The sequence below is a fragment of the Gymnoscopelus microlampas genome (genome assembly GCF_963454915.1).
Source record: "Gymnoscopelus microlampas genome assembly, chromosome: 8".
Lineage (NCBI taxonomy): Eukaryota > Metazoa > Chordata > Actinopteri > Myctophiformes > Myctophidae > Gymnoscopelus > Gymnoscopelus microlampas.
In genome coordinates, this window is record NC_139945.1 from 18,106,427 (window position 1) to 18,133,926 (window position 27,500).

The 27,500-nt window shown below is 43.1% G+C and overlaps 1 protein-coding gene across 1 annotated transcript in view; it reads right to left on the reverse strand.

The window, feature by feature from the left end:
- The window catches only part of arap1 (ArfGAP with RhoGAP domain, ankyrin repeat and PH domain 1), a 136,089-nt gene that overhangs the window by 14,419 nt on the left and 94,170 nt on the right, over positions 1–27,500 (reverse strand). Inside the window, exons 17-30 of the mRNA XM_084064578.1 lie at positions 27,026–27,128; positions 23,885–24,077; positions 22,964–23,009; positions 21,839–22,002; positions 15,412–15,624; positions 13,252–13,357; positions 11,268–11,415; positions 8,035–8,115; positions 7,700–7,789; positions 7,488–7,605; positions 4,589–4,711; positions 3,589–3,731; positions 1,970–2,052; positions 1,024–1,083 (exon numbers count right to left, since the gene is read on the reverse strand). Coding sequence (XP_083920704.1) covers positions 1,024–1,083; positions 1,970–2,052; positions 3,589–3,731; positions 4,589–4,711; positions 7,488–7,605; positions 7,700–7,789; positions 8,035–8,115; positions 11,268–11,415; positions 13,252–13,357; positions 15,412–15,624; positions 21,839–22,002; positions 22,964–23,009; positions 23,885–24,077; positions 27,026–27,128 — 1,671 coding nt within the window. The remainder of the gene's footprint in view (positions 1–1,023; positions 1,084–1,969; positions 2,053–3,588; positions 3,732–4,588; positions 4,712–7,487; positions 7,606–7,699; positions 7,790–8,034; positions 8,116–11,267; positions 11,416–13,251; positions 13,358–15,411; positions 15,625–21,838; positions 22,003–22,963; positions 23,010–23,884; positions 24,078–27,025; positions 27,129–27,500) is intronic.

Genomic DNA, 27,500 nt, shown 5'->3' on the forward strand with positions numbered 1-27,500 from the left:
GCCGCAGACAACTTCAGAACACACACAGAGAAAGACAAAATATACCAAGCGCTGAAACAGTCTGAGTCAAGGCTTCCCACAGCGTCAGAATACATTTCTGTTACAGAGGAGGAGCAGGGATTTTGGGGAGCAGTGTTAATTTTGACTAAAAGACTAAAAGACTAAGGTTTTGATATTTAGTCGACTAGACTAGACTAAGACTAAACAATTTTCAGAAGACTAAAATAGGACTAAAACTAAATGGTGTGTTATTCAAAAGACTAAGACTAAATCAGAATATGCTGCAGTGTAATTGTTTTTGACTAAGACTAAGACTAAAAGACTAAGGTTTTGATATTTAGTCAACTAAGACTAGACTAAGACAAAGACTAAGACTAAATCAAAAATATGCGGCAATATACGAAATATGCGATATGCAAAAAGTTGCGAAAAATGCGAAATATGTGAAAAGTTGCGAAATATGCGATGAGCATATTATGCGATGAGCATATTATGCGATGCGGCCTTTTTGAAAAAAACGTTACCCCTGCATAATTATGCGCCATTTTGCTGATTATGCGGTAAATTCTGCGATCGCATAATCGCATTTTTCTGGAGGGGTCTATCTGAAACTTCCAACTCCTTTTTGGGCATCAGTTTGAGCATTCACGTCAAGCTCTCTCTCTCTCTCTCTCTCTCTCAGAAAATAAATAAACACTCGCACACTTGGAGGGCTCCAATGCGACAGATGCTTTATTGCACCAAAAGAAAGCTGTGATGTTTCGAGCTAAAACACTCTTCCTCAGACTTGGAGTCTGAGGAAGACGCGTGAGCTTGCGGAGGAAGACTTTGTGGAGCTCACCCCTTGTGAGCTTGTAGATTGGCTATTTTTCGGCGAGCGACAACGGTCATTCGACTAAGTATAGTGCGGCGTAAATCAGGCTTTACCGGACGTTGTGCCATGAAGACAGCGGCTGTGCCTGGGCTGTGTAGCCTATGGTTTAATAACGGTTCACATGCAGGACGCTCCCGGCGGCTACTCACCACTGCTGTCTGTCGGGCTTCTCCTGTTTGTCGCTCTCATACACCACGGTCAGACCCCAGCTACACACAGAGACACAGAGACACACATGTTCAAGGTCTGGGGACTCACATTTAACCACATGAACGCTGAATCCCTATTCCGGGCAAGTCAGAATAGGTGAAAACATTAAGCATAAATAGGTGAAAACATTAAGCATAAATAGGTGAAAACATTCAGCATAAATAGGTGAAAACATTCAGCATAAATAGGTGAAAACATTCAGCATAAATAGGTGAAAACATTCAGCATAAATAGGTGAAAACATTCAGCATAAATAGGTGAAAACATTCAGCATAAATAGGTGAAAACATTCAGCATAAATAGGTGAAAACATTAAACATAAATAGGTGAAAACATTCAGCATAAATAGGTGAAAACATTAACCATAAATAGGTGAAAACATTCAGCATAAATAGGTGAAAACATTCAGCATAAATAGCGGATCTACAAGCTATACAATAATATTTTCGGCGAACATGTTTGGTGTAGAGGTAAAAGAAAAAGAAAAAAGGAGAGGGACAATTATAGGCCCCAGGGGGAATCCAGTCAACTAAGTATGTAGGCTTGAGTGGCTAATCATGAAGAAGGAAAGAATAATGTAAGAACAATTGGAGATTTGTGGCACTAAGGGATTTTAACAGTTAGACTGATGTTGGTAGTTAGTTGGATTAGCCTGCCCCCTAGCGGCCAAACCAATAATAACTATTTGTTCACATTTTTAAAAGAGGCAAAAATCCTTCAAGTAAGTGTTTCTAAACATTATATGGTGGAACAGTGAAACTCCAGGGACCCTCAGCGTTCCTTAAGGGGGTCCCAAATGGACCCTTACAGGTCTGCAACTAAATGAAAAAGGACCAGTGTTCTGAACCCTGCATGAAGGTCAGGTGTTCTACTCATGGTTCTTACCATGTGGGAGAACGCAGTTTCTTCTTGATGCCCAGGTAGACCTTCAGGTTCTTAACGGGCCATTCACGATCTGGACGGTTACTCTGACAACCAGAGGGAGAGACCAGACATGAGATGATGATGAGACAGAGACAGAGAGAGAGAGAGACAGAGACAGAGAGAGAGAGACGGAGAGAGAGACCGAGAGACAGAGAGAGAGAGAGAGAGAGACCGAGAGAGAGAGACAGAGACAGAGAGACGGAGAGACAGAGAGACAGAGAGAGACAGAGAGAGAGAGAGAGAGACGGAGAGACAGAGAGACGGAGAGAGAGAGACAGAGAGAGAGAGACAGAGAGAGAGAGAGAGAGACGGAGACACAGAGAGACAGAGAGACAGAGAGAGAGAGACAGACAGAGAGAGAGAGACACAGTGAGACACAGAGAGATGGAGAGACACAGACAGAGACAGAGAGAGAGAGAGAGAGAGAGAGAGAGAGAGAGAGAGAGAGAGAGAGAGAGAGAGAGAGATAGAGATAGAGATAGAGATAGAGATAGAGATAGAGAGAGAGAGAAAAAAAGAATCTGCCACAAATTAATATTTTCAAGAGGGGGTCTAATACGTCCTTGGCATGATTTTTTTCGTGTCATTCAAGGTAACCAAATCAATGAGTTTAAATTCATAAGGTAGCTCTCCACCAAACAGACTACAGATTACTACAGGCTGGCAGCAGTCCAAAGAAGTGTGGAGATGTGTCAGTTGGAAGGTGTGAGAAACAGTTGCTGAATGAATGCACCTGAGAGTCAGCCGCCACTGACAGACCGCTACTATATGGTGCTAAAAAATAGCCTATGGCTTGATGTCTTTTTCAACAACAAGCCCGCTGCTCCGCCCATTCAACAGCAGATTTTCGCCAACAGACGCTTTCCAACACTTCCCGCCGCACGCCGTCGGTGCGGTGGAGAGCTATACCGATACACTCTGAGTTACAAATGGATAAATTAACCCATTAAGCCATCTGTGTCACTTTTTCATTTGAGCTAAAAAGCATTATTTTACACTTTGGCTATTCAAAAATAGCAGATATACAAGCTCATAGCGCGGCACCGAGTGCCGCGCTACGAGCTTGTAGATCTGCTATTTTTGAAAAATCGTGAAAATGTGTGCAAATCTTTGAATATATATATATTTAAAGTGAACATTTGTAACTCAAATCTTTGCTTCTGGGGGTTCCTGGAACAACATATTTTGAGATGGGGGTCCGCGGCCAAATACATATAATTTTGGGGGTCCTTGACATGAAAAAGTTTGAGCACCATTGATATAGAAACATACGTTTTTCAGAAAACTGTTAGGATTTAGAAGGCATTAAGTAGAATCGGCTTCGGGTCTTAATGGGTTAACCCATTAAGACCCGAAGCCGATCCTACAAATGCCTTCTAAAATCAGCAGTTCTCACACTTTCAAGGTTTTTTTCAGAAAGGTTAAAAAAATAGCAGATGTACAAGCGTCACTTCGTGCCACGCCACAAGCTTGTATATCTGCTATTTTTGAATACCCAACGCAAAACAATTAAATGACACAGATGCTTTCCCGGTACGGTCTGAATGAGGATTGGACAGTGCGTGCATGTGGTCTTATACCCTGATCTCCTTGTACATCCTCAGAGAGCTGCCTCCCAGCATGAAGTAGCGGTCGTGGAAGCTGCCCAGTCCCAGAATGCTCCTCTCCTCTCTGAACTTCAGCGTTCCGTGTTTGGTCACCTCTGTCTTGCTGGCTTTACTGGCTAGAGAGTCAATGCACACACGCGCACGCGCGCACGCACGCACGCACGCACGCACACACACACACACACACACAAACACACAGTCACAAACACAGAAAACATGACAGTCAGGATGAATTTAGAGGCAGCCTGTGTGTGTGTGTGTGTGTGTGTGTGTGTGTGTGTGTGTGTGTGTGTGTGTGTGTGTGTGTGTGTGTGTGTGTGTGTGTGTGTGTGTGTGTGTGTGTGTGTGTGACTTGTACCTCTGAGGGGTGTTTGTGTAAATGTCCAAGATTTGCCGACTGCACATTTTTACAGCACATTGTACTGTGTCATTGTATTGTATCTCTTACGTGGGCATAAATACATTATTAAAATGTATGTGTGTGTGTGTGTGTGTGTGTGTTAGGGGTGTGCCGATACACTAATTTCACCAAACGATACGATACGATATTTGGCTCACAACTTCGATACGATATCGATACGCACTTTTTTTATTATGAAAATATATGGGGGAGAAAAAAAGTAAATGCAAACAAATAATTCTGTTTTTGCATTATTCAGACACGCAAACTTGTAGCTTTTCAGCTACAATAGCCGTTTTCAATCCAAATAGGGCAATAGTGTGACACCTGACCCGAAAAAACAACAACATGTTGTCACCCTTTTCACCTCGGGGCTGTTTGCATGCCTGATTATAATGATTGTAAAAAAAATGTTTAAAAATAAATAAAAAATACAAAAAAAAATAAAAACGATATTTTTTACCCCCAAAACGATACATATCGTCACGAAAACGTATCGCGATATATCGTGGGACGATATATCGGCACACCCCTAGTGTGTGTGTGTGTGTGTGTGTGTGTGTGTGTGCATACCCAGGTAGACGATGATGGCCTCCATGGCAGGGTGTCTCTTGATAAGCAGGGTATTTTTAGGTGAGTCAGAGTCCGGGGAGTAGAGGAACGGTAGGACTTTCTCCTGATGGTACAGAGGACGCTCTGAAACACAAGACAACAATGCTGATGGTACAGAGGACGCTCTGAAACACAACACAACAATGCTGATGGTACAGAGGACGCTCTGAAACACAAGACAACAACGCTGAGGACACAAGACCTCCTGATGGTACAGAGGACGCTCTGAAACACAAGACAACAACGCTGAGGACACAAGACCTCCTGATGGTACAGAGGACGCTCTGAAACACAAGACAACAATGCTGATGGTACACAAGACCTCAACCAATAGTCTCAACCTTTTCAATTTCAAGTGTGGGGTATGAGGACAGCTTTTTTTTGTTTATGTCCAGCAGTTTGCTTTGTATGCACTACACTACTGCTTAACCCATTGAGACCTGAAGCCGATTCTACATGTCTCCTAAATCCCAACAGTTTTCTGAAAAACGTATGTTTCTATATCAGTGGTGCTCAAACTTTTTCATGTCAAGGGCCCCCAAAATTATATGTATTTGGCCGTGGACCCCCATCAAAATATGTTGTTCCAGGGACCCCCAGAAGCAAAGATTTTAGTTAAAAATGTTTGCTTTAAAAATATATATATTCAAAGATTTGCATGCATTTTCACGATTTTTCAAAAATAGCAGATCTACAAGCTCATAGCGCGGCACTCGGTGCCGCGCTATGAGCTTGTATATCTGCTATTCAATAGCCAAAGTGTAAAATAATGCTTTTAGCTCAAATCTAAAAATGACACAGTTCCAGGTCTTAAAGGGTTAACAATCATGTAGAGGACAATCACATAACGTTCAGTGTCCAAACGTAAATCATTGTGGTTTGTTTATTAGCAGAGTTCGACCTAGCGGTATTTAGGCCACGTATTTTAAAGTTATGTAAGTTCATGTGAAGTCCACAAGATATGGTCACGCGTTTCGGCAGGTCACCAACTTCACCGTAACACCGCCATGCCGGAGGACAAATGACGGAAGGAGCCAGAAATGTGAGTATTGGAATGCAGCTCAGCGCTCCTCTCTTTCCCTCTGTGACTCATCTCGTTTGCATCCAGGAAGCAGCAGGTGTGTTGTGTGCTGTAAGTACCACTGAACCAGCAGGTGGAACCGGTGACGTGGTGAATGAATGCTGGCACAACTGGTTGGAGTGCTGGTTGGTATTTAAATAGACATAACATAAAGAGACACCCGGCTTGCTTCTGGGCCCACGGCCAGGTTAGTTCACGCTCAAAGTCTGTTCACACCCAGCTCAAAATGTAAACGATGACAAAGAGATGCCAGATCTTCCTTTGTGGAGTTGTGCATGCTACACTGACTGGATGGGCTTAAACAAACTATGGTACCACAATGCTTTGCATGGATCTAATTATAACTTAGAAGCCGTAGTTACTATTTGTAAACATCTTGCAGTGCGTTGTAGATAGGCTATTTTCACAATTGTATGCACAGCAAAATATAGGTTTAGGTGGTTAAGTGTTGTCTAAACTTTGTCGGGTTGGTTCCTTGGACTGTGCGGATATTGGGATGGTCAGATCGAGTTTGATAGTTTTTTTCGGTCACATGCCCTTGAGTTGTTTTATGTAATGTGACTTTGCGATAGTGAGTTGGTTGGTTTACTCCAACAGCACTGGAGCAAAGCAAAACAAATCAGGATATCAGCACCCGACAGTGACGCGGAGCGATGCTAGCGCCCGGTGGTGATGGTATCAGTTCAGGCCCGACTGCTTCATAGCAAACATCAATACAGGCTTTCACTTTGAAGAAGTGTGACAAAACCCAGGCAGGAATGCGTGACCAGGTTGTCTGTCAAAATGATCGCCACGGATGAGGGATGCTTATGTTTCGACCAGGATATGCCACGGCCAGCCAAAAGACGCGACTAACAATTGATAAGCTGTACTGTGAATACAGTGAATTAATTTAGTTCCATTGTCAGGAAATATTAGTATTACTGTAGGCTGTTGCACCTCTGTGACTTTTTACTCCTGAGCAGTTCAAATTATGAGATCGTGTTTTTTTTTTGCTTTTATGGCATGGCACTGTAGGGGGCCGAGCAGTCTAGAGGAGGGTCTTGTGTGTGCTGTCTGTGTGGGAGTCCGGGTCTAATCTCTCAAACCGCTAGACCGATCTGCGCCAAATTGCTTGCGCACAGTAGAAAAGAAGAAAGTACAGTAAATCCCAAAATATCACATACGTTTTACACCTTTTGAAATATTCTTTCAACTATCACTTTGATTTGGCTAACATGTTGCTCAAATGGGGAGATGTTGACATCACAGTACTGACATCATAGATGACTGATGTCATAGACTGGCCTCGTCAAGTCTGAGTGCCACATGGAATCTACACGTACTGCCAACCCCCATAAAACTCCACAAAGAACCATCCACGCCGTCATTAGTCGCCGTCTTGTTTTTCTACCATGTAAACATTTTGCAGTTTGACCAGTTTTGCACATAATAGGCCTTGCCAAGCCATGTTGCCCATGGCAGGAGCCTGTCTCCTGTTTCTTCAGCGTGAGGCGGCTTGATGTACATTCCCCAGCCATGATGTACAAGCACATTCCCTGGACATGACGCTAGTATGTCACAGGGACTTACCCACAATCCAACCTTTCACGCAGGGAGGCATTGGGTCCCGTTTTTTGGGTATGACCCGGCTGGGGAATTGAACCCCAAACTTCCATCTCAGGGCGGACATTCTAACCGCAAGGCCACTGAGCTGGTCATGTTCTGCACATACCTAGCTGAGATGTTTTAAAAAAATGGAAATATGTGAGGCTAAACCTCCGTCTCTCTCTCTCTCACCTGCCTCCTCCTTCTCGTTGACCTCCCAACAGCTCCAGTAATCTTTGTCTTTGACCGCAATCTTCCGCCGGTCCAGGATCTCACAGGTCAGCTCTGCCGCCGTCATCGCGCCGGGGATCTGAGGAGACGAGACGAGACGAGATGAGACGAGATGGGAGACGAGAGCATGACAGCTGTATGCCTGATTTATGCATTGTGTCGTTGGAGGTTACCTTGACATGCTGCTCTGACTTGGTGCGCGGATCCGTGTCCTCCAAGTACACTGTACATATTAACGGTCCTGAGCCTCCGATCGGGGTGGGCTGCGCGCACGCACACACACACACACACACACACACACACACGCACACACACACACACACACACACACACACACACACACACACACACACACACACACACACACACACAGACAGTTATTATTACAGGGAGTCTGGCCTCAAATAATTCACAACCTTTCGAATAGTTGTACATATTGCAATAATAATGTTTGGTTATGTAACGGGCACAGCGTTTGTACGGAAACCAATGCCCTACAAGTACTCACTTTTGACGTGTTGCCGTTCTTTCTCATGTTGATGATGGCAGTGATCTCAGCCAGCTCTGTCTTGAGCCGCTCCTCATCCACCTACACAAACACGCACGTTTATCATCAGCCCTTCATTATTGTTACACTTCATTACAAGGCACAGCAGATCAACCCTTCATTACACCTCATTACTACTACTCACAGCGGATCAATCCTTTGATCCCTGCTGAAAATCCCTGCCCGTGTTTGCAAACACCAAACATCTTCCTCCTCGGCTTCCTTCAGCCTCCCCTCGTTAAACCTGCCTGGACATGCCTCTCTCTACAGGGAGTCTGTATTTATCTAATGTCGTTGGTGTCGAGCAGAAACCTCTCATCTCCACATGGTTGTTTTTTTCCGTAAATGAACGGCCCCACTTGATCATACTACAACGTAGTGTTGATTTTGACAGCAAATTTTGATTTAGTTTTAGTCATAGTCTTTTGAATAAAATTACATTTTGTTTTTGTCATATTTTAGTCACCTGAAATGTTTACACTTTTTTCTAGTTTTAGTCGACTAAATATCATGAGATTATAGTCGACTAAATCTACAGATGATTTAGTCGACTAAAATGTATGTTGGCGGTGCCTTGATGGCGTCATAATGGCAGATTTTACACTTGGTTGAATGCTGAAAATAGCCGATCTACAAGCTCACAACGCGTCGCGCTGCGACGCGTTGTGAGCTTGTAGATCTGCTGTTTTCAGAGCGCAGCACCCGAGCGCAACCAAACATAAAAAAAAGACTTGTCTTTTAGCTCTACTGGATCTCTTCTCCACTAGTCCTTCACTAACATTTTAGTCTAGTTTTTATTTGTCGACGAAATTTTCAATATATTTAGTCTCAGTTTTAGTCATCGTAGCTTAGTTTTTATTTAGTATTTATTTAGTATTCGTCAGTGAAAAAGGGTAGTCGACGAACATTTTTCGTCGTAGTTTTAGTCGGCGAAATGAACACAGCTACAGCGTCACACAAAAGCGACAAAAGTAGTCATTTGAATCCTGAAACAAAACAGTTTGTGACATATGAGGTTTCCACCCGACAGAGACGATGTCCTTTTAACCCATTAAGACCGGGAAAGCATCTGTCGTTTTAGATTTAAACCACTTTAACCATTATCTTATAATTTGGCTATTCTGAAATAGCAGATATATTACAAGCTCATAGCGCGGCACCGAGTGCCGCGCTATGAGCTTGTAGATCTGCAATTTTTTTGGGGGAAAAATCATGAACATTTTTGCAAAGCGACTATTTTTAACTCAAATCTTTGCTTCTGGGGGGATTCTACAAATGTCTTCTAAATCCTAACAGATTTTTTGAAAAAAAACACATGTTGCTATAATCAATGGTTCTCAAACTTTTTCATGTCAAGGACCGCCAAAATGATATGTATTTGGCCGCCGACCCCCATCTCAAAATATTTTGTTCCAGGTTCCCCCCCAGAAGCAAAGATTTGAGTTAAAAATATATTTATATATATATTCAAATATTTGCACACATTTTCAGGATTTTTCAAAAAAATAGCAGATCTACAAGCTCATAGCGCGGCACTCGGTGCCGCGCTATGAGCTTGTAGATCTGCTATTTTTTGAATAGCAAAATAATTCTTAAAATGTCACGGATGCGTTCCCGGTTAATCTCCACTTTAGGGCCCAACAATGCAACCTGTCTGCATGTGCTTGTGGTTTGTCTGGTGTGTGAGAATGGCGGTGACACGTCGCTCCCATAGTTTCCACTCCTCCAACACCCTCCTCCTCCTCCCCGTCGCTGTTTATGTTCCTAAGGATCATAACAAATGCCTGGAGAAGCCATCGTGAGGTGAGCCCGTGTTTTTTTTGTTTTTTTTTACGGCATGGCTGTGCAAGAGGCTAGCTGTCTACATCAGGGGTCTTCAACAGGGGGCCCGGGACCCCTAGGGGGTCCTCAGAGCTACTATAGGGGGTCCGCCAAATCTTTGTGTGATAGGATTTCGTTGTTTTTTTCACTAACCACTTGAACCCTAGAATTCCTTTTCTGAGGGGAATCTAGAGCTTGTAGATCGGCTATTTTTGGCAAAGAGGCTATAGGTGTAGAGGGAAAAATAAGTAGATTAAGTACAAAAAATAAATACATCTGAAACACAATTTTATACAATATAGAGGGGGTCCCTGCTTCATCTCTCTCTCAGCTAGGGGGTCCTTGACCTGAAAATGTTGAAGACCCCTGCTCTCGGGTGGAAACTGTCCAAAACTGGTCAGAATTCAAATTCAAAAACAGCAAAAGTAGCAGATGTGGAACTGATGCTTTTGTGTTACGCTGTGGTATGATCAAGTAGGGGTTCAAATATGGAAATAAGAGATTTCTGCCCGACAGCAACGGTATCTGTATGTCTGTGTGTCAGGACTCTGGAGCTAATCTCGCAAACCGCTTGACAAATCAGCGTCAAGATGCTTTGACATTGCAATCAGAGGCGTGACGTGTTACACAACAGCATCATCAGCTGTTTGACATCAGTTGTCGGCCGCTTTGCGGCACGTTGCGAGCTTGTAGATCTGCTATTTATTTCAAAAAAACATTTAGAAGGTTGTTTAATCGACATTAAGTTGTTCAGAAAACTTAGATTTTGAACAGTGGTTTAGAACAGTGGTTCTCTAACATAGCAGATATACAAGCTCTGCTATTTTTGATTTTTTTTGGGGGAAAACATTTTTAATATATTTTTATTTAACACAAAACATGGCACAAAACATCTTCAGATGGGGGGGGGGTCCCTTGACTTGAAAAAGTTTGAGAACCACTGGTTTAACCCACTGAGACCTGAAGCCGATTCTACATGTCTCCTAAATCTCAACAGTATTCTGAAAAACGTATGTTTCTATATCAGTGGTGTTCAATCTTTTTCATGTCAAGGACCCCCAAAATTATATGTATTTGGCCGAGGACCCCCATCAACATATTTTGTTCCAGGGACCCCCAGAAGCAACGATTTGAGTTAAAAATGTTCGCTTTAAAAATATATATATTCAAAGATTTGCACACATTTTCACAATTTTTCAAAAATAGCAGATCTACAAGCTCATAGCGCGGCACTCGGTGCCGCGCTATGAGCTTGTAGATCTGCTATTTTTGAATAGCCCAAAGTATAAAATAATGCTTTTTAGCTCAAATCTAAAAGTGACACAGTTCCAGGTCTTAATGGGTTAAATGCTGTCCGATGAAGGGAGTCTGACCTGAAAGATGTGTGTGTAGTGCTGGATGAGGTCCTCCACCACGCGCACCGCAGTGTAGTCCTTCCCGTCCGTCTGGAACAGCGTGGGACCGAACACTATGGCCAGGTTGTGAGGGTTCATCTGGTTGAGCTCAGCGAAACGCTGCACACTGAAACACACACACACATCCAATGCTCAACAAAAAGCCCATAACACACAGCAACATGGGAAAATGAACACATTGCTGTTGAGAACGTTATTGTGTGTGTGTGTGTGTGTGTGTGTGTGTGTGTGTGTGTGTGTGTGTGTGTGTGTGTGTGTGTGTGTGTGTGTGTGTGTGTGTGTGTGTGTGTGTGTGCACGCACGCACTGTGTTTTACTATAACTTTGTGGGGACTAAAAGTTGGACATTGTTCTGGTCCCCATGAGGAAAAGGGCAATCTCTATGGCTTTAAAAATACTTTGGGATCTACTGTAAGGTGTCCTGAGGGTAGCTCAGTTGGTAGAGCACTAATAGTCTTCGGACCACAAGGTTCTGGGTTCCATCGCGATCAACGACAACTCAGCGGATGAGTAGCATGGCTTGGGTACGAGCTGGGAGCTGTGATGGTACTGTAGGTGTGTGGGTGTGGCGCTCCACCTCAGCAATCCATCTCCCAAGGAAGGGGTCTAGCCCATTGAAAAGCGCTCTCTCGGCTCACACCGACAATGAGCCACTCCAACCTACTTACTTAGATGTAAGATTCCATTCAGGTTGGGGTAAATCATTTAATGGTGAGGGGTTGACCCATTACATTAACACATTGAGTGCCAAAAACGGTCCGGACCGTTTTTCATAATCCAAACAAGGTGTGCCAAAAACGGTTATGGCCGTTTTTGGGAAAACATATGAAAAACAAAAAAAAGAATTATAATTTTTTTTCCTTCACAGCACCAGGAGATATCATTTTACGAAGATTTAGACTCCAATCCACTTCCTTGTTAAGTTATGACTTCAAAAGCCTGTATCTCGGCTCCTGTGTACTTTTTGTTTTTACGATGTATTTTCGACTATTTTCAACTGGCTGCAACTATGGAACGGATTACCGAATGTTTTTAATCTTTTTCCCCGGATTGTACGAGACCTCTATGTGTGTAATGAGGGTATCACCGTGAGGACGGTGATCACTGAAAATGTTTTGTGACTACTTGAAAAAGGTCCAAAAATGGTTAAAAATCCAGGCACTGGAGGCACCCTGTTTTGAAAAAACCCTGGCACTCAATGTGTTAAGACCGGGAACGCATCCGTGTGTCATTTTAAGATTTCTTTGGCAATTCAAAAATAGCAGATATACAAGCTCATAGCTATGAGATTGTAGATCTGCTATTTATTTATTTTAATCGTGGAAAATGTGTGTAAATCTTTGAATATATACATTTTTAAAGCGATCATTTTTAACTCAAATCTTTGCGTCTGGGGATTCTACAAATGTCTTCTAAATCCTAACAGTTTTTTGGAAAAAAACTTGCGTTGCTAAATATCAGTGGTTCCCAAACTTTTTCCAGGGACCCCCAGAAGTTGTAACAGAGTTAAAAATGTTCGCTTAAAAAAATATATACAGATTTGCACAAATGTTCAATATTTTTCAAAAATAGCACATTTTTTGAATAGCCTGACGAAATCTAAAATGACACAGATGCGTTCCCGGTCTTAATGGGTTAAAGGGTGACAGTGGCTGAGGAGAGAGCGGTAGAGGGGGATGTTTGGTAATTGAAAGGTCGCCGGTTTCAATCCCGGGCTCCTCTGGGCTTCGAGTCGAGGTGTCCCTGAGCAAGACACTGAGCCCCTAATTGCTCCCTGGGCGCTCACATAGTAGTTATAATAGTTATGGTCCAGTGCAGAGAAATCATTTCCCCTCTGGGATCAGTGAAATAAAATACCCTTTATTAGAGACAGTTTTAGACAAGAAAACAAGTTGAATGCACAGCAGGAGTGAAAGCGTGGATGTGTGTGTGTGGTCTCTAACCAGTAGAGATGGTTGACCAGGGCTCGTAGCGTAGCCTTGTTGACGCGGGGCAGTCTGCTCAACAGCTCCTGGTACTTCTGTATCTTCACACTATCATCCTGAAGGTCTGGAGGGAGGGAGGGGGAAAGAGAGAGAGAGAGTGAATGAGAGAGAGAAAGAGATAAGGAGATAAAGTCTAATTAGGCTGCATAACTCCAGGCATTTAGTGTAACATCAGTATCTAAGTGTTTCTGTGTGATGTGTTCTCCGCTAACTGCCTCTGGTGGGAACGTGTGGGTGTTCCTCCAACATGACTTCAAGTGTAATAATGTGTTAGAGAGGATAAAAGCGGGCACAGATTCACAGTCGGGGGGGGATGCCGAGCTGGGAAATTAGCATCTCCCCACACAGCTTCCTGTCACATCTAGAGGATAAACGAGGAAGGAGTGCAGCGTGCAGGAAAACTGTTCCACCAAAGGAAACAAAAACAAGACAGGCTGTAATAATGGGATGGCTTCTCTGTGGCCCACTGGATCAGAGACTATGACTTCACAAAATGTGAAAAAAGTTTGTTGTGTGAATTTATTTCCTCTACTGGCAGCGTGCAAAGGAAATGTGGTGCCGATTTGTCCAGTAGTTTGCAAAATTAACCACAGACAGTCACACACACACAGATAGACAGACAGACATACCATCTTAACCCTAGAAGCCACACTGTAAATGGAAATCTGCCATGTCGTTACACTAGCTGACCTCACATGTGCCTTGCCAAGGAGTAGAAAATAAGCAGAAACGGTGCAAATGCGTTGGGATGTTCTTTTTCATTTGTGGCAACAGAAGGAACAGGGAAATAATTGTTTTAAGTAATGTTAAGTAACAATGTATATTAAAATCCAACGAAGTAACAGATTTTAGTAACACATGAATTGCTAATCCCACGCGTTACGTTACTCGTTTCATGAAAAAGTAACCTCCAACACTGCCAAGTAGAGATCAGACTCAACAATTGTACGTAACTAGAGGTGCGGGTCGCTACGCGACCCTTCCGTCTAGTCGCTGGCGCGAGGCTCTCGTGTAGTGGGCTGTAGACGTTTTGGACACGCAAACCAAAAGCGAGAGCAACAGCAGTGTTTGTTTCGAGACGCAAATCGAAAACGAAAGCAAACTGAGAGACGGACACATTTCACCCGTTCATCTATCTATCTATTGACACAGGCTCTTGCAGGACCAGAATGTGCGGCACAGATTGATGAAGCAGCCCGCTCAGCCCAGCGAGACGGCGTGCGCTGCGTTCAACCCTCCCAAAGAGTCAGACAGACAGTATTTGGATGGGGGGCGGGGTTGCCGGGGTTGCCATGTCCAGGAGTTGTAAGCGTGAAGTGGCGTATAATTGGTTAGGGAAAGTGCGTCCACGCATGCGCAGTGCACAGCGCGGACACTGGTCGTCGCGTTCGTCTCGCGCATGACTGTAGATTCAAATTGTAAGGTAGATGAGAAATGACGGCATCTCGTCTCCCAGGGACTAAAGCTAAATTAAATCTCACGTAGGGCTGTCACGATTACACATTTAAGTTGGCGATTAATTGTCACTCAAATAATTGAAATTAACCATCTAATTGTGTTTGAACATTGTTGTTGAACATTATTGGAACATTATGAATAAAAATTACATTTCTGTTTGGCTTTTAGCTTTCGTAAACAAAAGTTGCACAGGGCAGATATGACAAATAACACATATTTAATTACTTTATACTTAGAAATAAACATTAATAGTGGAAACAGCCGATCTATAAGCTCAAAACGTGTCGCATCGCGACACGTTTTGAGCTTATAGATCGTCTATTTCCACTATTTTTGTAATTTTTTTAAAAATATGACATTTTTTAACATGGAATTGATTATGACGATTATGCAAAAATAATTGCGATTATATAGAATAATTGCGATCAGACGATTATGTAATAATTGTGACAGGCCTAATCTCACGACAGAAAACGTTGTTAGGCCAAGTCCTAATCTGCATAACAAATGACCCAAAACAGGTCACCCTGTACGACGCGTTGTGATCTTGTAGATAGCCTGTTTTCGGACATGCTGACTTCTATGGAATCCAAATGACTGAAATCAGTCGTGAGACGACTGAGAACTTTGCTCCATCTCGTCTCCTCTTACAAAACGTACCAGGAGTGCCGAGCCAGGCGCTGGCGGCCTGCAACGTGAGCAGACCCTCTTCCGACTTCCGGAAGAAGCGCTTGAGCGTGTTGGAGACGTCGTCCGGCTGGTCCACGCCCTCTTTCAGGTGGACGCTGCGCGCGTCGCGGCGGAACGCCTCGTACATGGCCTCCACGCGCGAGTTCACGCCGCTCTTGCGGTAGATCCCCTCCGACATCAGGCCTGAGGAGAAGGAAGGAACACTTAGCATTTACACTCTACACAGGAAACATACTGTACAGTACAGGTGCTCTAGGTCAGTGGTTCTCAAACTTTTTCGTGCCAAGGACCCCCAAATAGACACTTATTAGACCGCGGACCCCCATTTGAAAAGATAAGCCAGGGACCCCCATAATAGAAGATTTTTACGGCTCTCTAGCAGTGATTTCAACCATTTTAATTTCAAGGATCCCCAGTTTGACATCCATTAGGGCTACGGACCCCCATTTAATGGCATGTATGTCTCTGGGACCCCAATTTATATTGTAAAATCAATGTTAACTTAACTCTGAGAGTGTCCAAATGGAACCAAATGGACCCGTTAGGGTCCATTTGGTTCCATTTGTACACTCTCAGAGTTACAGACCCATAAGGGTCCATTTGGTCCCTGTCCATCATTTAGCTGGGGACCCCCTGGAACCCCCTCAAGTACCCCTGGGGGTCCCCGTACCCCACTTTGAGAACCAATGCTCTAGGTAAGCTATACAGTATATTATACTTAAGTAATAAAAGACGACAGGCTGTGGGTATATCGTGATTATATCACAGCCAACCCTTGACCTAGAACGATTTTTACAACTATATTTTTCGGGCGGTGCAACCGCCCCTATATGTGAGGTTTGGACCCCCACCCATTGCACCCCCCCAACCCTGCGCTGTGATTGGCCACCATTTTACCCCCCTAACCCTGCACCGTGATTGGCCACCATTGTACACTGGTTGACTCTATTCAGGACTGTGATTGGCTAGTGAAACACATGACACATGTGCAGTCCTATAAATAGGACTGTGCACTTAAAAAAAACACATTTATGTTTTTTTTTTAAGTGAATCACCCACTGTGATGACCACTGTGACCACACCGCCCACTTCACACTGGGTGTGATTTTTATAGTTATAGTGATCAGTGTGATCAGGCCCTTAGACACCCCTGGTTGTGGTGTAATGAATCCTATATTAAGATGTTTGCACCTACCCACACCCCCTCTTACACCGGCAAGCAACCCTGACTGTGGCAATCAGATTTTTTGTAGCCACAAATCACAGTATAAAAATAGAAAGGATTGCCAAGCCATTTCAACAGCAATAACAATAATAATAATAATAAATACATATACATTTTTTTTAATTATCGGTCTGGAGCGCTGCTAAAGCCCTGCTACAGCTACAAAAATAGCAGATCTACAAGCTCACAACGCCTCGCGCTGCGAGGCGTTGTGAGCTTGTAGATCTGCTATTTTTGGCAAAGAGGTTTGGTGTAGAGGAAAAAAAGAGCAGACCTAATTAAAAAAAAAAAAAGTTATATAGAGGGGGTCCCTGCTTCATCTCTTTCTCAGCTAGGGGGTCCCTGGCCTGAAAACGTTGAAGACGCCTGCTTTAGTGTGACGCTGTACAGTAGTATGTTCAAGTGGGGCTTTAATTTACAAAAAAACAAATATACTGGGCAGGCCAGGGGTGAACCGCTGACTTTCTGAAGAAGTATTAAATAGCTCTTAAGTGGTTAATGCCATAAGGGACGATGACGTCACATTCCTGAACTTCCTGCCAGTTTCCAGCAGCCAGTGACGTGACAACTAGTTAATAAACACTGCTCTGTGCGGTTTCCAGGCAGGAACGCTGACTAGGGATTAACATTCTGCTCAGGAAACCAGGGCAAATCTGCAGAGAGCAGCATTCATTCACACACAAACACAGGCGCGCGCACGCACACTCGCACGCACGCAAAGGCATACACACAGTGTTTGTATTAGTGTCCTTGTGAGGACATCCAAATGTCATTTTATACCATTTTTATAATTTTCTTCATTCATTTTTTAACATCGTAACGTGTTGTGGGTTTGCGCACCTACGAAAAAGTTGTGGGTAACTGCAACTCTAATACTGGACCCCAACCTCCCAAATAATACAAGCAGTAACAAACACACACACACACACACACACACACACACACACACACACACACACACACACACACACACACACACACACACACACACACACACACACACACACACACACACACACACACACACACACACACACACACACACACACACACACACACACACACACACACACACACACACGTCAGCTGAGAGAGAGAGAGAGAGAGAGAGAGAGAGAGAGAGAGAGAGAGCAGGGTGTCAAGAGACCATTGAAGAGTGAAGAGGGGAACTGAGGTAGTGAGTGAGAGCAGCTCAGGACAGAGGAGAGGAGAGCTGGCAGAGACGCGTGGGAGAGGAGAGATAAGGACAGGAGATATGAAGGGAGAAACGGGTCAAAGAGAGAGAGAGAGAGAGAGAGAGAGAGAGAGAGAGAGAGAGAGAGAGAGAGAGAGAGAGAGAGATCGAAGCGAAACAGAGACGTTTTGTTGTTCCACCATCTGCTGAGCTAGAAGCCCTGCTATTATGGTCACATGAGGCCACACACACACACACACACACACACACACACACACACACACACACACACACACACACACACACACACACACACGAACCTCTCTCCCTCTCCAAAACACAGAGTGAAGCACTCTCAACGTGTGTGTGTGTGTGTGTGTGTGTGTGTGTGTGTGTGTGTGTGTGTGTGTGTGTGTGTGTGTGTGTGTGTGTGTGTGTCTCAGTCTGCACGGCGTGATGCGGTGGCTACAGTATAACCTTGAACAGGAAACCAACCCTTTTCTTGTTTTGTTCACAAGCCACAGGGTGCTGATGATGACATCCACTAGCCGCCTGGCGCGCGCATGCTTTTATAAGCCTATGCATTTTATCTACAGCATCATTTCTAATTTTAAGATGTATTTTTTTGGGACGTCCATGCTTTAGATCAGTGTAATCTAGACCCTCCAGAAAAATGCGATTATGCGATCGCAGAATTTACCGCATAATCAGCAAAATGGCGCATAATTATGCGGGGGTAACGTTTTTTTCAAAAAGGCTGCATCGCATAATATACGCTTCGCATCGCAAATTTCCGCATATTTCGCAACTTCCCGCAATTTCACAGCATAAAATGGCAAAAAAAAGCGCATATTTCATTGCAAAATCAAGGATTTTTGCCTGCATAATCAAGAGTTTTAGCCTGCATAATCAAGAGTTTTAGCCCGCATAATCATGAGTTTTAGCCCGCATAATCAAGAGTTTTAGCCCGCATAATCAAGAGTTTTAGCCTGCATAATCAAGAGTTTTAGCCCGCATAATCAAGAGTTTTAGCCCGCATAATCAAGAGTTTTAGCCCGCATAATCAAGAGTTTTAGCCCGCATAATCAAGAGTTTTAGCCTGCATAATCAAGAGTTTTAGCCCGCATAATCAAGAGTTTTAGCCCGCATAATCAAGCGTTTTAGCCGGCATAATCAAGAGTTTTAGTCCGCATAATCAAGAGTTTTAGCCTGCATAATCAAGAGTTTTAGTCCGCATAATCAAGCGTTTTAGCCCGCATAATCAAGCGTTTTAGCCCGCATAATCAAGAGTTTTAGCCTGCATAATCAAGAGTTTTAGCCCGCATAATCAAGAGTTTTAGCCCGCATAATCAAGAGTTTTAGCCCGCATAATCAAGAGTTTTAGCCCGCATAATCAAGAGTTTTAGCCCGCATAATCAAGAGTTTTAGCCCGCATAATCAAGAGTTTTAGCCCGCATAATCAAGAGTTTTAGCCCGCATAATCAAGAGTTTTAGCCCGCATAATCAAGAGTTTTAGCCCGCATAATCAAGAGTTTTAGCCCGCATAATCAAGAGTTTTAGCCCGCATAATCAAGAGTTTTAGCCCGCATAATCAAGAGTTTTAGCCCGCATAATCAAGCGTTTTAGCCGGCATAATCAAGAGTTTTAGCCCACATAATCAAGAGTTTTAGCTTGCATAATCAAGAGTTTTAGCCCGCATAATCAAGAGTTTTAGCCCGCATAATCAAGCGTTTTAGCCGGCATAATCAAGAGTTTTAGTCCGCATAATCAAGAGTTTTAGCCTGCATAATCAAGAGTTTTAGTCCGCATAATCAAGCGTTTTAGCCCGCATAATCAAGAGTTTTAACCTGCATAATCAAGAGTTTTAGCCCGCATAATCAAGAGTTTTAGCCCGCATAGTCAAGAGTTTTAGCCCGCATAATCAAGAGTTTTAGCCCGCATAATCAAGAGTTTTAGCCCGCATAATCAAGAGTTTTAGCCCGCATAATCAAGAGTTTTAGCCCGCATAATCAAGAGTTTTAGCCCGCATAATCAAGCGTTTTAGCCTGCATAATCAAGAGTTTTAGCCCGCATAATCAAGAGTTTTAGCCCGCATAATCAAGAGTTTTAGCCCGCATAATCAAGAGTTTTAGCCCGCATAATCAAGAGTTTTAGCCTGCATAATCAAGAGTTTTAGCCCGCATAATCAAGAGTTTTAGCCCGCATAATCAAGAGTTTTAGCCCGCATAATCAAGAGTTTTAGCCCGCATAATCAAGAGTTTTAGCCCGCATAATCAAGAGTTTTAGCCCGCATAATCAAGAGTTTTAGCCCGCATAATCAAGAGTTTTAGCCCGCATAATCAAGCGTTTTAGCCGGCATAATCAAGAGTTTTAGCCCGCATAATCAAGAGTTTTAGCCTGCATAATCAAGAGTTTTAGCCCGCATAATCAAGAGTTTTAGCCCGCATAATCAAGCGTTTTAGCCCGCATAATCAAGAGTTTTAGCCCGCATAATCAAGAGTTTTAGCCCGCATAATCAAGAGTTTTAGCCCGCATAATCAAGAGTTTTAGCCTGCATAATCAAGAGTTTTAGCCTGCATAATCAAGCGTTTTAGCCCGCATAATCAAGCGTTTTAGCCCGCATAATCAAGAGTTTTAGCCTACATAATCAAGAGTTTTAGCCTGCATAATCAAGAGTTTTAGCCCGCATAATCAAGCGTTTTAGCCCGCATAATCAAGAGTTTTAGCCTGCATAATCAAGCGTTTTAGCCCGCATAATCAAGCGTTTTAGCCCGCATAATCAAGAGTTTTAGCCCGCATAATCAAGAGTTTTAGCCCGCATAATCAAGAGTTTTAGCCTGCATAATCAAGCGTTTTAGCCCGCATAATCAAGAGTTTTAGCCCGCATAATCAAGAGTTTTAGCCCGCATAATCAAGAGTTTTAGCCCGCATAATCGAGGATTTTTTCCCGCGTTTTTCTGGAGGGTCTAATCAGGACAGTGTAGAGAGACAAGTCCGTGCGCTCACAATAAGCATAATGGTCTGTACACTAACTGGCTGAGCCACCAGGCAACCCTACAGTATTCATTTTTAAATAGAAAGGCGCACACAAAGGGGTGGCTGATAGCCTTGATGCCCTTTACACAGTCAAATCCAGTGTCTCTATGCTGTATGCAATGTTATGACCGTTTCATCCCTGCTTCTGGTCAGACTGAATCATTTCCTTTTGGGAAATGTAGACCGCCTGATATGCTTGCTATTTATGTTTGATAATATGATAATATTACACGTAACCACATTAACCCTCCCAGGCCAACACTCAACTTTCAAAAATGTCTCTTTTTTCCCCCCCATAAACATAAATAAAATTGAGCTTGTAGACTGGCTATTTTCACTATTTGTCATACAAGGAAGTAGGATAAAATGGTTCTGAAAATGTCCTACCTGTTTTTCTTTTTTTTACAAAACACACTGTGTGTGCGCGACTGCGCGTGCGTGTGTGTGTGTGTGTGTGTGTGTGTATGTGTGTGTGTGTGTTTGTATTACTATACTTGCGAGGACCAAGTATAGTAGAATTTGAAGAAACATACATTGTGATGACCGTTTTCCTGGTCCTCACAAGACAAATGGTTGTTTTATAGTTAAAAAAAAAAACGTTTTAGAGATACCTTTTCCATTGGAAAAACATTCAGGTCAGGATTAGACATTTAGGTGTCTTAGAGGTTAGGTTTAGGGATTGGAATTAGAGTTAAACATGATTTAAACTTAGTTGCGCGCCAGTGTCATGCACCGAAAAACAGCCGATCTATAAGCCCCCAACGCGTCGCAGCGCGACGCGTTGGGGGCTTATAGATCGGCTGTTTTTCGGCTTTAGGCTTACGGTTAAAAATGGCAAAAATATATATATATATTTTAAATGGCATTCATAAAATGGCTGTCCTAAAGTGCTGATGTCCTCACAAGTATAGTAATACAAACCTGTGTGTGTGTGTGTGTGTGTGTGTGTGTGTGGTTCTCACCAAACTGTGTGATGTAGGTGATGCAGCTGTGCACGATGACCGGTATGTCTGTGTTGGTGAGTTGTTGCTGGCTGAGGGAGTCTCCCCCGCTCCCCGCCGCGGTCTGGATGGCCCCACACCAGCCTGCAAAGTCCAGCTTCTTCTCTCCCTCGATGTACAGCGTCCTGACAGCACAGGAGAGAGGGAGGCGTTTCGCAACACTCATTTTGTTTGTTTGACGTGTGTGTGTGTGTGTGTGTGTGGGCGTGCGTGTGTGTGTGTGTGTGTGTGTGTGTGTGTGTGTGTGTGTGTGTGTGTGTGTGTGTGTGTGTGTGTGTGTGTGTGTGTGTGTGTGTGTGTGTGTGTGTGTGTGTGTGTGTGTGTGTGGGCGTGCGCGCGCGTGCGTGCGTGCGTGCGTGCGTGCGTGTGTGTGTGTACGATTGCATATTGGCAATGCAAGTATAGCTGTGGAATTCAATCAATATGCTTGACCAGTGACACAGATGCTGATGTTTAATTATGGACAGAGGAAAATAATAAAATAAATACATACAGAATACAAATATATACATAAGATAATTTAGTGGGTAGCATGATACATAAGAAACATACAGTAAATATATTAGGTACATTAACCCATTAAGACCGGGAACACGTCTGTGTGACATTTTTAGATTTCTTTGGCTATTCAAAAATAGCAGATATACAAGCTCATAGCGCGGCACCGAGTGCCGCGCTATGAGCTTGTAGATCTGCTATTTTTGAAAAATCGTGAAAATTTGTCTTGGATTACATCTTGGATTATACATTTTTTAAAGCGAACATCTGTAAAATATTTAGTTCCAGGAAAACCCCCAGAAGCAAAGATTTGAGTTACAATGTCCGCCAAAAAAAAAAAGAAAAAAAAAATCAAATAACTTTTTCATGTTTTTTCAAAAATAGCAGATCTACAAGCTCATAGCGCGGCACTCGGTGCCGCGCTATGAGCTTGTAGATCTGCTATTTTTTTTAATAGCCCAAAGACATCTAGAAATGACACAGATGCGTTCCCGGTCTTAATGGGTTAAGAACTAACCCGTGCCCCCCAATACTGGACACGTTAGAAACAGACATTTGAACCGGCTTTGAAATGTCCTGTTTGCTCACCTGCCCTTCTCCACCAGAACCAGAACCCCATTGTCCTGTTGGATCGCTGTGGAAAAGACACATCACATTTTTTTTTGAGTGAATCCGCCGTCACAGGAAAAAAATAAGCGTTGGTAGTGTGTGTACAGTACACAGTAAAATCCTCAGCGTTCATTTATCCATTTGTAACTCGTCTCTGTCGGGTGGAAACCTCATATGTACGAAAACTGTTACTTTTCAGGATTCAAATTCGGGTTTCGAACTTGCGGATCTGCTACTTTGGATGCTTGTAGTATCAAATAGGTCATTCATTTACGAAAAAACTCAAAAAGTTTAACCCATTAACTCTCTCAGTGCCAATGAAATAAAAAAATATGTTCATACTGTGCCAGCATTTTCTTTTTTTTTTCAAAGTACAAAAAAAGTGCTTAGGAAGCGAGATACAGCCTTTTTCAGTTATAAGTTAAACAAGGAGTGGATGGAGCTGCAAATCTTCAGATAATGATATCTTGGGTTCTGAACATTTTTTTCCCCCGGATTTTTTTTACTCAGGATGTTTTGTTCTTGCCACTGAGGGCATTCAGAAAAAACTCGGGATATCTTGTTGTGTGGCACTGAGAGAGTTAAGACCTGATGCGATTCTTAAAAATGTTTTCTAAATCCTAACAGTTTTTTGAAAAAAAATCAAAAAAATATTTTTTCAAGATTTTTCAAAAAATAGCAGATCTACAAGCTCATAGCGCGGCACTCGGTGCCGCGCTATGAGCTTGTAGATCTGCTATTTTTGAATAGCCCAAAGAAATCTAAAATGACACAGATGCGTTCCAGGTCTTAATATGGAGATAAGAGGTTTCTGACCGACAGCAACGATAAGTGCATATGTACAGTGTTTATCCTTTATGTTTTTTTTGTACACACACACACACACACACACACACTCACAGAGCTCCTGCAGCTTGCGGAGGTGGATCTCCTCTCCCTGGCTGTTCTCCAGGTAGGCATGCAGGGTGGAGTCCACCAGGGCGAACCAGCCCACCTTGGGGGTCTGCAGGTTCAAGCCGTCTTTGTACTTCAGCCGACCGATCCGCTCGAACCCCAGCCTCAACAGAGGCTCGGCGTCGGCTGGGATGAACGTCTGGGGAACAACACACAATAATAGTCAATAATTAGACCTATTTCATCAAGTTGAGTTTTCACCTTCACCCAGCCTGAGTGTTAGGGGTTGCACTTCTTGGTCACGAACACTTCACGACACATTGCCGGTGCCGGGAATCAAACCTGGGACCTCTCTGGCCATTCAGCTATGACTGCCCAAGGTACAGTGGATTCCCCTGGGGATTGTCTTAAATGTGTAGCCTAGCCTAAACTGATCTCTTTACTAAAAAATCACACCCAGTGTGAAGTGGGCGGTGTGTGGTCATCACAACATGACTCACTTAAAAAAAAGGATAAATGACTTTTTTTAAAGTCCATACTGCTATTCATAGGGCTGCACATGTGTCATGTGTTTCGCTAGCCAATCACAGTCCTGGATTTGCAAAGTCAGCCAATCACATTACAGTTAGTGGTGATGACACTAGCTGTAATGTGATTGGCTGACTTTGCAAAAGTATCGATTTGCATTAACAATGGAAGGGTTAGGGCAGTGGTATTCAACTAGATTAGGCAGTGGGCCACAATTGTAAAATGACTTGAAGTCGAGGGCCACAAGACCGTGTTGGTGATAATGTATGGCCGTTTGTTGTGTGCTGTAGGAAACCAATGGTCATATTATGTCCATTATGGTAAGTTATTAGGGCCTGCTTCATACTGCATTTATGCCTTTTGATGTTTGATAGTATCATTTCTGTTCCAGTTCTTTATAATGCACAGGCTTTGTTGAGATATTGAGAAAATAGGAAGTAGTATTTCGGTGTGTTCTCTGCACGGTCCTTGGCATGGAAGCAGAAGAGTGGTGGAGGTAGGCTGGCACGGGGAAAGTGCTTACATGTTCGTATGAAGGAAAGGTTTTTACCATTCGTTGAGAGTGTCAGAGTGACCCATACAAATGGGTCAGCCCATGCAGGACGCTATTGATGACGAATTAAACATACTGTGTAAAAGTGGATGAAGTGGATGAAGATGTACTGTAGCAGATGGAAGATGGACAAAATCCCCTCAAAAGCTAATGGATGCTGATGCAGAAGGAGAAATCTTTCTTTCATGTAATGGATAACAGCCACAAAAGAAATAGTTACAAATGGATGGCATATGATGGATGAAATGCACTCAAAACTCACCTGTTGGGCTGGCTCTTTTATGTAAGTTCTAAGAATTCTAGTACATGATGTGCTACTGATGTGTAGCTTTTGTCAAGCTACCCAGCTAGCTGCATGGTGAAAAAACAGCTGAACTACTTGAAAGTTACATTATTCTGAAAGTAGTGAGAAGTAGACAACATTTCTAGCTGTTTTGTTCTTTGTACCATGAAAAAGTCTACTTTTGATGCTTGTACTTTTACTTTTGATACTTAAATACATCGTAACACCAGATACTTTTCTTAGGTATGTATGATGTGAGCTACTTAACCATTAACAAGCTTCAGTTAACGGTTTAATGAAAAACATTCAAAATGGTCATTCTGTACAACCAACCATCATTTTTAGATTGGACTATAGAATGTTTTCCAGGGGCCACAAGAAAGCTCCACTGGGGCCGGATTTGGCCCGCGGGCCGCCAGTTGAATATCACTGGGTTAGGGGGTATACAATGCGTTGTAGACTATTGGCCAATCACGGTGCAGGATTGGTCAGTGTCCAAAACTCACTTATAGGGGGCGGCTACACCGCCCCAAAAATCACACCCAGTGTGAAGTGGGCGGTGTGTGGTTATCACAACATGACTCACTTAAAAAATACTGCTATTCATAGGGCTGCACATGTGTCATGTGTTTCACTAGCCAATCACAGTCCTGAATTTGCAAAGTCAGCCAATAACATTACAGCTAGTGGTGATGACACTAGCTGTAATGTGATTGGCTGACTTTGCAAAAGTATAGATTTGCATTGACTGTGGAAGGGTTAGGGTTGTAGACTGCGTTGTAGACTATTGGCCAATCACGGTGCAGGATTGGTCAGTGTCCAAACCTCACTTATAGGGGGCGGTTACACCGCCCCAAAAAGGACATTTTAACAACTTTCTCCCAGTTTGGTCATTGCTGCTAACCCCTACTGTTGGTCTTGGGGAGAGCGCAGACAACCTTGACTCTGATACGCATGGAGTCAACAGCTGCTACTTTTCACCCGACAGTGAGGAGTTTCAGCTGGACAGCATAACATACGAGTACAAAGAGGTTCACACTATCTGCCCCTAGATCCCCTCCCTGCTGAATAGGGCCCAGCCAAACAACTGGGGTCACTAGTGCAGCAATAAGGACACCCTCTCCTGCTGGATTCCCAGCCATGAACACGGCCAATTGTGCTCGATGGAGTGCGGCCAAGGCGGTGGAACCACTGCCAGGGATTAAACCCGGGTTTTCCGTGGTAGTGGGTGAGCGTTTTTTACCTCTATGCCATCCAGACACCCTAATCAAATTACATGATTGACCTATTCTGTATATAATCTTATACTGTGAATTATCCCTTAAAAAGGTATGAACCACCAGCAGTAAATCACAATATTTGTCAGAGAGATGCCATGAGAGCTAATGTTTGTCCTCCCAGTCATCAGGTAAATACTATGGACACTGATATAGCATTAAATTCAGCTCAAGTGAAATCTTTTAAGGTTTTATGTTTCTTGTTATACTTTGTCAAGTCAGTTGAGATTTTTACAAATGAAATATCTAAATTAATTACAGATTTACAATCAACACTAAGAAGTAACAAAACAGTCTTGTTTGCAGTTATACAGGAGGTGAAATCAGGCCAATGGCTGCCTCCCTGCTTTTGCAATCAGCGTTTGCCCTAAAACTGGCTCAAATCCACCATGACTACAAACCATGAAGTTTAAAAGTTGAGTTGAGGCTGTACGTTAAGGAGCTGTATCACACAGTATATCAGGCACAGTAAGAAACAAACAAACAAGACAGGCCGGTCTTTATACCTTGGCAATGGACTTGACCCATTCTTTATGGCTCTGTTCTTCATCTGTGCCAAACAGATAAAGCCGGTCCGAGTCCGAGTACAGCTCAAATGTAAAGTCATAACTGAGAGAGAAGGAGGGAGGAAGCAGAGAGACAAAGATACAGACAGACAGAGAGAGAATAATACGGTTTCAATAACAGTTCTGCTTCTGTACAGTCACAACCACTGTACTGTACTGTAGCTGGTGTACGTATTCATTGCTCCTCAATTCACTCCACCCAAAAGTGACTACACACAGTTTGCTGTGTGCATACACAGTGTAGCCATGTTTCTTGGATATTGATTCATAGTTTATATTTGTCTCTCTCGCTCTCTCTCTCACTAATTTAGTCATTATGCAAATTCCCCTGTTATGGCTGTATAGTCCCTGTCACTGCCAACCACGTTATGTTAATTTTATGCATAATCGTCAGAATCCTTTCCATGCTGAAACA